Below are 10,940 nucleotides of genomic sequence, written 5' to 3'. Positions count from 1 at the left end.
GTCTGGTGATGTCGGAGCGCCGACATCCGAGGCACTCGTCGCCTCGTGTGGTACTGTGTTACCCACACAGGAAGCGTGTCCGACGCCTTCCTCTTCAGTTAATTTCTGGGCTACCACGTGTGGCACTATGTTACCCACACAGGAAGCGTATCCGAAGTCTTCCTCTTCAGTAAAGGTCTGGGTGACCGCGTGTGGCACTATGCTACCCACGCAGGAAGCGTGTTCGACGTCTTCCTCTTCAGTTAAGGTCTGGGCGACCGTGTGTGGAACTCTGTTACCCACCTTGAACACGCTATTGCCAGTGTTCGTGACAGCTGCAGCTGTCTGCGGAACTATGTTACCCGCTTGTGGACCTACGTTACCCACTTGGCCAGCGCCTTCTCTGGGCGCCGCCACCATCAAAGGATCCTCGGAGTCGTCATGTACGTCGACGACTCCCAAGCATCTGCCGAATGCTTTGGTACCCTGGCAGCCCTTGCGGGCGCCCGAGTCCTGACATAGGTGGGAACATGACTCACCAATGCTCTGTCGGACTTCGCAGGGCGGCTGGCACCAATTGCCTTGCCTCACCAGTCGATCCAGGGCTCGTGCTTCTCGATCCAGGGCATGCCCAGGATCATATCATATGGATCCATGTCGAGAGCAGTGAGCTGTTCGAGGCTGTCAAAGTCTTCAAACTTGACGGCCAGGTCCACTTGGACGTTGGGGACAGTGACGATCTTCCCGTCGGTCAGTCGCACTGACACCGTCCTGTTGCCCTTGCTTTTTCTCAAAGCATCGGACAACTTGTTGCTATTACGAGCAACCGTCTGGGGCGTGCGAAATACTTCGACGCCCCAGAATCGACCTAGATATTAAAGGGGTGATCGTATCCCCGTACCGTTCCGTGTACTACGAGCAACCCGCCGCTGCTCTTCACCGATTCGAGAGTGCGAAGATTCTCAAACGCTAAGTCCCCGTGGTACGCGCCACCCGCGCACCCTTCACGAAGGCTTAATTCTTCCCCAGTAGGGCGCCCCGCCCCTACTGGTTTCCAGCGTTCCCGTTTCCCCGTGGGCCTGGCTTCTGCCAGCTACTCTTGAGGACGGGCTTGGGGAAGCCCGTCTGCGGAGCCTTTCCGCGGGACAGTCGCGCTTGATGTGGCCCATCTTCCCGCAGCCGAAGCAGCGAATGTCGCGCTGCTCGGCGGACCCGAGCTCCATGGGAACTGGTCCGCTGGGGCTCGCTCGCCGGGAGTCGACAAAGAGCTCCCAGGCCATGCTGAGGTCGGCGTACGCGCCTGGCGATGGCTGTATTCTTCCTGAAGAGCCACTTGAATCGCCTCTTCAAGGGTGCTTGACTGCACCCGGAACAGCTGAGTGCGCGCTGGGCCCACTCGAAGGCCGTTCATGAACACAGTCATCTTGATGTGTCCCTAGTGGGTTTCCCACTAGGGACACCTGGAGCTCCCGTATCGCTTGGACGTACTCATGCAGCCCACGTCTCCCTTGTTTGCACGAGAGGAAGCGCAAGCGCTGGTGGTACTCGTAGTTTGCCGGGACGAACGCGGCTCGGAGCTGTTCGCACAGATGAGCCAGGATGTAAAACATCCAGGGGATGTTGCCTCCCGCGTGTACACCCGACGCTTAGCACGACCGCTAAGGCTGGAGAGTGCCAAAGCAACACGAAGTTGCTCGGTCGAGATCAGAGCCGCGTCCATCGCGAGCTCTACCTCTCGGACTCATAAGTGAAGGTTCTCACCTTTCTTCCCTTCATACGGCTTAACCTTCAGCCGTATTAGCTTCGGGTGAGGCGGATTTGTTTCCGCCGCCGAAGCCTGCAGGCTCTCCCGCACATGCGCGATGAGGCCCTGCTCGTACGCGTCAAACGAATTGACGCGCTCGAGCTGCTCGGCCGGTGTTGACACCACCAGGCGCTGCAGGGCCTCCATCCCGAAGATGCCTGCCATCTTCCGAACACACTCGAACTGTGAGTCATTCATATGGGAGAAGTCGTTCCTATCCATGGCAACGAACTTCAGAGAGGTTCAGGTAGTCTACCCGCGGTGGCGTGGATTGACTACAAGTGCTACCAGGTGTGACGGGGTCACACAGCACCTTGCGCTAGAGCAAGTTGGCTTCTGAGAGTATACAAACTCTCAGTGAACAACAGTCCACTGGTCCCCTTTTTACCGAAAGGGAGCGAAGTGACCAATTTAAGGTAGATTATAAACTGAGTATATGTATAGGTAGGCTAAGCTTGAGTTAAAAACAAACTATTAGTCACCTATAGAAAAGCAATATCATCAGCCAATGGTTCGCTTTGGACGACCTTGTCCCAAATATCCCGAAATATGACGTGTCACACTTCATGTAACTAGGGGTACTCTTGAGGCTACGTACCCCGTTACAACATTGTGAAGCCCAAACGTGAGCGATATATTTTTAATTTTAGTATCAACGGATAGTTATGTTAATAGCTCTAATTTCTTAAGAGTGCTACTTCTTTGAGCTATTAACATATAGCTTTGTTCAAAAGGAATTCTTCAGTAATACTGCAATGTGAGATGTGACTCAATATTGTGGACCATACGAACTTGCTGAATAAGGATACCTCGACACATTTTCACAATTGTGCTTAGTTTATTAAGCACGCTTTCTGTTTGAAGTAAAACATATTCTTTTAATATTTGCTGGGAGAGATGTGGCGACTGTGGCGCAGTGCGTAACGGCGCATGATCAGTAAAAATCACAAAAAGGCTTAGAGCCCAGCAGGTGTACCCTGAACTTGACTAGAGCGTACTTCATGGCAAGTAGCGCTTTGTCATGAGCTGGGTAGTTCTTCTCTGCAGCTTTGGGCTGGCGAGATTCAAACGCGATCACGCGTTCTCGCCCTTCGACGCCTGCTTGTAGTAAAGCACTCACGATTGCAAAATCAGAGGCGTCGCAAACGACGCTAAACGGACGATCCGGGTCCGGTAGCGCAAGTATTGGCGCCCGAAGAAGGCCCTCCTTCACAGCTTGAAAGGCTTCGTCGTGTTCGACATCCCGACACGACGGTGCATCCTTCTTAAGGAGATTCGACAATGGCCGAGTCATCTCTGCGTAATTTGCGCTACACTATTGCAAGTAATTAGCTAAGCCTAGCCACTTGCATAAGTCGTTTTGGCTCTTGGGAATCGGCCAGTCCACGATGGCCTTGACTTTGGTAGGATCTACATGCATGCCACGCTTCCCAATGAATCAACCAAGGAAAGGTATCTCCTCCGCGCCAAAGACGCAATTGTCCAAGTTAGCATACAGCTTATTAGTGCGCATGCACTCGAGCACCGCTCTCAAATGGACAATGTGGTTCTACACGTCTGGTTTCCCGTGCTCAGTACGACTATGGACGACAAAATGGTCAAAGTACGCCTGAGCCTACGCACGATGGGGCCTAAACAACTGCGTCACAAGACGATTGAACGTTGCTGGTGCGTTCAGCAGCCCCAGGGGCATCACCAGCCACTCCCAGAGCATACCGCACGGAGTACTCACCGCTGGCAGCGGAATATTGCTCACTCTCATGAGCAATTGGTAGTAGCCATCGACCAAGTCGAGTGTGCTGTACAACGTACACACTACTGCCTCCGTTCAACAAGACATTTAACATTTCTTTTTATGCCTGTTATATTTTCTTGCAAACAAATTCTAAACTTTACAAAGTATGAAAACGTTAGCCAGGTGTGCATGCTTAGTGTTGGTAGCTGCAGCGCTGTATTAACGCGTCGTAAACGGTAGATAACATCGCCAGAATGAGGCGATAATTGAGGCATCTGACCAAAACTTACGCTATGCAATCAATAAAAAGGCTACGTCGACCAGGTTTGTCAGATTACACACTAGCGTATCGTTTTGGACTCATTTTACTAAGTAATATATCCTCTAATCAAAACCATTCTTGATTTAAATACCGCTCCAATTTCGAACTTAATCGGATATTAACGTATCGATAGGATATTTTCGACCAATCCCCAAGTAATATTGAATTAGACCAAGTTTTAAGGCTGCTAATCCGTGGATTTAGCCCATCTACACAACAACATCATCCAACGCTGCCTTGTCGACTTTTACTGCCTCGCTTGAGCATGGCAGCGAAAGAGGGGGATCTCCTAGCCAAACCCACTTGTCCTTGCCTAGATGTGTAATCTAGTAGGTGTTTCCGCCTCGGGCCAGCATCGCTTGTTCCAACACAGATTGTAGCGTTAGGAATGACTTACTTAGCGTCACAGACTCGAGCTCAACAAAAGCTGACTCCACCGCATCAACTAACCGCTCCACGCTGTACGCTCGCTTCTGGTATTGAAGATCGTGGATACTGGAAAAGAAGCCAAGGTCGAGAACATTGAAGTCAGGGCTACGTGGCGGCTGGTTGTGAAAGGTAATGTTCCAGCCGTCAGAACAGGAGACCGTTTTCACTTCATCTGAGTATGCATTACCGTGTGATGTTGCATTATCTTGCTGCACCGAGACCGTTTTTGATCCTGAAAAATTTATAATAAATAAATCAACGCGAGTCAAAACAAATAAACAAAAACATTATTGAAAAAACGTACCTGGCCACTTGGCCTTGATTGCATGAATAAGCTTGTCGACAAAGGTACTTCTTGTACCGTACCTTGTCGATCGCCAGCGGGACGGTTCTTCGATGAGCGATTAGCCTTCACCATCTCCACGAACGGCCAGCTACCCAGCGTCCCATCGAACCACGTACGGCAGTGTGGGTCATAACGAGGTCGTCCAACAGCTACCAAAACGAGAACTCTGGTGAGATGAATGACGTTATGAACAGCAAAGTGCGGAACTTCCTCATTGTCTGTCAGGTAGAACGACTTCCGCTTTTTTGAAATGTAAAATCACTTTTCATCTATATGAATTGTGTCATTCATAGAGTTGAATATGTTCCTTCCTGCTCCACAAATAATTCAAAAATATAAAATATTGTCAGAACGTTTACAATAGAACTTCATTAGAGCAGTGGACGTACCAGCACCTTCCTCCACAAATGAATGTGCAAACTCGATGCGCTGGTGCATTTGATCAGACGTCAGGTATGGCTTCACAGCCCCCGTAGCTCGAAGAATGCCGGCCTTGTTCGCCTTCGCGCGCGCGAGGGTGGTTCTAGGAATCCCAGTGGCAGCTGCCAAAGATCGGTAGGATGTCCTCTCGATGGAAGGTACGACCTGCAGCGCCTCCTGAATAACGTCAGGAATCCACACTCGGGCTATGCCTCTGGCGCTTTCGCACGTCTCCTTGTCCCTGGCGTGGAACACGGAGCTTACTGTCTGCCGTGTGCGCTAAACGTGCTCAGCAGCGTCGTTAATACAGCCACGCGGGAGCTTCCCGTCCGTCATCCGCTCCAACAGGTAGCGATTGATGCCTTCTTGGTCCAGCGGTATAGGGTCAGGACCGAAGCTCATGCTTGCGCTTGGATGTTACTATTGGTGGGGAATTAGCGAACCGCGGACCGTGAGATAGTTTCCCAATAAAAAATAATTTTAACCAATCGCATTTATGTAACATTATGGTGTTTACCACACTAAGTTTGATTGTTAAATGTCTTGTGGGAAGAAGGTAGTACCATGTTGTGCTGCAGAACAACCTTGCGAGGAATCGGCGTCTGTGTCGGAATGATAGCCGCATTAAGCGTACTGAAAGCATCCACGATGCGCCACTTGCCATTCGGCTTTCTGACACAGAAAGTGGGTGTCGAGTGGGGAGACTTTTTCTCCCGCACCATCCCCGCCTCGTGCTTTGCACTGAAGAATGCGTCAATGACGTCACACTGTCCTCTTGACAAAGGTCATTGCCTCGTCACGCAGTATTTGGCTCCAGAAACCATGTCAATCTCATGACAAACGCTTGAATCCGGAGGTAGACCCGTCGGTGAACCCTTCGAGATAACGTCTCCGTACTCCTTCACCACAGGGTAGAAGGGATCCGAAGGATCTTTCAGAATTCGCCGATCTGCTTCTCGCGCTCAGCGCCTTCTTGGTGTCCTCCAGGACCGCATCCTTCACGACGAACGAGGAGTTCAACTCCTCCTTAGGTCTTAGCAAGACCACTTCGTCTAAATCACCCGCCTTCAAGGCTTCGTCGAATTCAAAAACGGACATCTCGTTCAGCTTCAGCAGAGCATTCACAAGGGGAAGAGCGCTCAGGCTGATGTTGCCTTCGACCTCTCCAGTCATTCCGTTCACGAGTGTGTACAACTGCTCGCAGCATTCATGTGGAGACGCTCCGCTCAACACGTGGGACACATCGTCCAACGTCGAAGACGTCTTAGACGTCTTTGACGTCTGACGTCTTCTTCTTCTTTCCCTCCGTGACCGAGCCCGGCCGGAAGAGGGTGGCGTGGTGCCATATCCCTCACCACCGCCGGGTGCAGCAGCACCATCAATCCTCGAAGAGGATTCAGTGTCTCGCGAGACACTCGCCTTAGAGTCATGCGGTCCATGACGCGCACTCAGTGAGCTAGGTGTCACTTCACCTGCATCTTCTGGGCCGTACCCACGATTCCTCGACGCGCAGTCGACCGCAACGCTCGGGCCACGCAGCGGTAGGACATCGACCAGATCCATACCATTCAGTAAATTACTCCGCGCTCGCCCTCACCAGGACGCAGCAGTGAGTCATCGACCAGGCCTGCACCGCTCTGCGGATAACGTGCCATAGCACGACCGCTCTCAAGATGAGCAACATCCTCGTTGTCCACCAATTTCGAAATGCCAATGTTCAGCACTCCGGCCGCTTCGGCCTCGAGCTCGCGCCAAAAACGCTTCTGCCTCCTAGCAGATGTGGCTTCATGACTCACCAAAGCTCCACTAGGTGCGGGGTGCGTGGCACCCAATGTTTTCGACTTCCGGTCGATCCATGGCTCATGACGCTCTAGCCATGTCGTGCCAAGGATGGTTCGCTCCTCGAATCCACGTCTAAGACCAAACAGCATTCCACGCCACCGAAGTCCGCAAACTTCACCAAGATCTACTGAGCCCTTCGACACAGTCACAAGTGTCCCCGTCGCGAGACGGAAACATTCAGTGCCCCAGCAAACAGCACCCCTTCCAGGGTGGAGTGACTCGTGTAGTTACCCGAGGCTTCCGAGTTAATCAACGGGCTCGCGAAGCCTTTCCCGTCCGCTAGGACGACCAGCAAACCTGGCTTGCACACTGTCTTTTCGCAAGAGGGTCCAGCTCTCGTCGGTGCTAGATCCCGTTGCCCTCTACCTCCTCGAGGCACAACAGAACTGAGTTTATCCCCAGTAGGCTGCCCCGCGCCTACTGGTAGTTGCCGTTTCTCGGCGATGACCTGGAAAGTTGGCTCGCCGGGGCCTCGGGCTTATTGCGCAAATCCGCTACAAGCCCGCAAATGCTTGGTGCTTCTGCACACAAAGCATCGTCGGATGCCGGCGCGCTGTTCCACTGGGAGAAGCTCCGCTTCTTCATCTTCAGCATATCTGAGGTCAGTCGGCTCCGGACTGCTCCGGGAGCCTGCATTACCAGTATACCAGCCCGGTTAGGCTGACTTAACGTTGTGTTCGGCATTCAATGCCACGTCCACCGCCTCTTCAAAAGTGGTAGGGTATACAAGGAACGCTTCTGTTCGGGCTGCGCCTACGTGGAGCCCTTCCATCAAGACGGTTACGGTGACCAACTCAGGTAGAGAGTTCGTCGCCTTTCCGGCGATCAGAGTTCTCAACTCTTGGACATAGTCCAGCAACGCCTTCTTGCCCTGACGGGGGCAAGGATCTTCGACCGAACACGGTATGTCTGGTTAGGCGGAGCAAACACGCGCGACAACTGCTGCTTTAACAGCGTCCAAGTGGGGAACGCAACGTCCACAGACATACCGCACGCTAGTGCGCACTCGCAAGCGCGACCTCCAAGGTTTGCAATTGCAAATGCCACGCATTGCTGCTCCGCCTGGAGCAAGGCCGATTCCATGGCCATATCAACCTTACGGGACAAGGCGATTATCTCCATCCTTCCGTCCGAAGCTCTTCGCGCTCAGTAGGAGCGGCTTGGGACTCGCTGATCCGTCACGCGTGACCGATGTTGCCGCCGTTACGGCGCTCAGCTTTTCTTGAACTTGCTCCAAGAGCGCGCTCTCATATAGCGAGATCGACCCAGCCGAGCGGCCACTGCTTCTGGACCTTGCGGCGCAAGTTGAGCCACGCCCTCCGGGCCAAGCAAGGACATAAGCTAGTTAAGCGCGTCCTGCTACCCGGGGACAATACGTGACCACCCGGTGTTCCATCCTCGCAGAGGATACCGTCAACCGACTCAAGAGCGGGATTGACTACAGGTGCTACCAAGTGCAGAGGGGCTGCCGTTGCTTCAGCGTCAGAGGAAGACGTTCGACTTAAAGAGTCCTGGATACAAAGTTCCTTATCTCAAGGAGCTTTAGCATAGCCCTTCGTGATTTTAAACCAATCACGACCTTGTCAACTCGCGGGGCTGACACGCCGACAGCACATCTACTGTTTGAAGCTAGTGTCCCTTGTATATCTGATGCGTCAGTCCTCGGGATCACCGTCACAGTCACTGTCTGTGACTTGAAGTTCTTCCATACTTGGTCGATTAACGCCCAGAGTTGATACTTTCATTGACGTAGGAACGTGTCTCAAATCTGATTTCCGATTTGAGACAGACGCAACGACTGAGATAGTCGTTGCGACTTGGGAATGGGCCCGGAGGCTGCGACGTAAGGTGCTGCCTCAACGGTGGGATCGGATGCACCTCGCGGTGCATGCGCGACACTAACAGAACCATCGTTCTCTGTCACGTTGTGTACAAGTGTACACTTCTCCCAGCTGATCACTAGATCATGCTGTTCAAGCCACGTCGTGCCCAATACCAAGTCGAACTTATCGTCCAGATCCAGGACGATAGTATCTTTCACAAACACCCGGTGTTTGTACGAGAAGCGGACGCGTATTACGTACTTCTTCGTTCTTACGGTGGCACCTGTTGCCAACCGCACCTCCAAAACACTTCGAGGTGTTTTAACTTCCTCAACGTTTAGCTTCGGGAGACTTTCCAGTCGAACAAAGTCATTCGACGCACCTGAGTCGACCAAAGCCCGAAGAGAGGCTGCTCTCTCCGACGTCACCTTTAGGATGACAAGATTTGGCTTGCCATCCTGCTTCTTGCAGCAAGAGCCCCTCTTGCTGGGGCTGCAGCCCTCAGTGTCGCGTGTCTGTTGTAGCTACGCGCGACTGCAATACTAGTAGGACGCCCCGCGCCTACTGGTTCTGCTTGTTTTTTATTGTACGCAGCGATGATGCCCAAAATCGCCACGTTGGCACCTGGCCGAGTGAACAGGTGCTGTGCACTAACGCGCAAAGTGTTCAGTGCACCCACATCGGAAACACCTCACTTGGCTTCCAATACGCTGTTGGTGTCCAACGGCGGAAGTATTCAAGAGGCTTATAGGCCCTGGACCTCCCGCCCTCATCATCGAACATGTCATCCTCGGCACGTTCGCATGCGGCGTAGCCTGCTTCAGGCTAAACTTCTATTGCATGGCAAGAGCAATCGCAGCTTCAAGAGTACTTGGGTACTCTCGGAAGAGATAAGTCTTAACCGACCTATCCTTTAAGCCCTTCATGAACGTGACGACCTTTGTCGCCTCGTCGATCGGATTGGTCACGATGTTCGAGACCAAGTACCGCGCACGCTGGGCGTAAGCATGAACGTCATGATTACCTTGCTGCAGGTCAAGAAACACTGCTCACGACCGGAACTCCGTCTGAGGGGGGCTCAAACGCTTGTCTGAGCTCCTCCTTAAATATCTCATACGTCCTAGAGCACGTATGATCTGTGAGCCGGCGGCCATACGCCCAGCTCCTCGGTCGTCCGCCAAGACATGACATGGCGAACACAACCTTTGAGCCCCGTATGGTATTGTAAAAACCAACTAGTTTGTATCGTGATTTGTGCCGCTTAATTGTTAAATAAAAATTCAACAAATATAAACTGGAGTGTAAAAAAGAGTTGGTAACAGGTATTAAGGGTAATGACCTACATGATCCGCCACCGCTGGAGGGGTCACCCTTTCAACTGAAAGGAGAAACGCTAAGTCTATGGGTTTATTTCATGTAAATGCGCAGGCGTGAGCGATCCACCACCCTCCTGTTTTGGTAATGCTTCGGGTCATGTGTATAAGTAATGCTTCGGGTCATGTGTATACTTCGAAATAATAAAAAAGGTAATGTAGTGTAAAAATTGGAGGTACCCTGAGTCTCGAATTACATCGGAATGCTCATGGGCAGGGCTGAGACGGCCACCGGTGAGGTGATTGGCTGTCGTTAGCTATGATACATAGTTAATTGACCATGTTCCTTTTGTAATAAAAAAATATTATTATTGAAAGCCTGCTCGTGGGTAAAACTAAAGGGTCAAAAGTATTAATCTGATTTGATATGATAGAGAGCTGTATGAACGTCTAAAGATTGCTCAGTAGCTAACGGATTAACCCTTTTTAAGTAGCTAAAGGGTTCAAAGGGATTGCTCAGTAGCTACTGAGCAATCTTGGTAGGCTTACACATCTCTCTATCATATGGAATCCGATAACCGTATTTAAAAAATTGAATCTTTATCGGCCAGTGATAATCGGGCCTTAAATCGATACGTCCCTCTACAATTATGTGAAGCCAGTCTCTAAACTGAGAGCGGTGTTAAAAAGATGAAGTCTGCTTGCTATGATGTATGCTGCTGGTGCGGATCGACGCCCTGTGATAAGTAACAATACAGTGAGGAGGTCTGACAGGCTGGTGGCCGCTTGCAGCAGAAGCTGCCACGACGCAAGCATCGCAGCAAGGTGCTGCGCCTGACGCTTGGCAGACATTATCGCCACATGAAAAACGACAGCTTGAGAGGCTGCGTTTCACAGTGTGTAGCCAAGAAGCTGGAGGAATACTGA

The 10,940-nt window shown here is 51.7% G+C and overlaps 1 protein-coding gene across 1 annotated transcript; it reads left to right on the top strand.

Moving 5' to 3' along the window:
• Window positions 1-10,282: 10,282 nt before the first annotated feature.
• PITG_02938 (uncharacterized protein) lies at window positions 10,283-10,940 on the top strand (the record flags this gene model as incomplete). The annotated part of the gene is made up of 2 exons (XM_002907746.1): window positions 10,283-10,312; window positions 10,806-10,940. The coding sequence occupies 2 exons, from the start codon at window positions 10,283-10,285 to the stop codon at window positions 10,938-10,940; spliced, it is 165 nt and encodes a 54-aa protein (XP_002907792.1).

Source organism: Phytophthora infestans, genomic scaffold (assembly GCF_000142945.1).
Source record: "Phytophthora infestans T30-4 supercont1.3 genomic scaffold, whole genome shotgun sequence".
NCBI lineage: Eukaryota > Oomycota > Peronosporomycetes > Peronosporales > Peronosporaceae > Phytophthora > Phytophthora infestans.
Note: the sequence above shows the minus strand (reverse complement) of the source record. Positions and strands in the feature narration are given on the sequence as shown.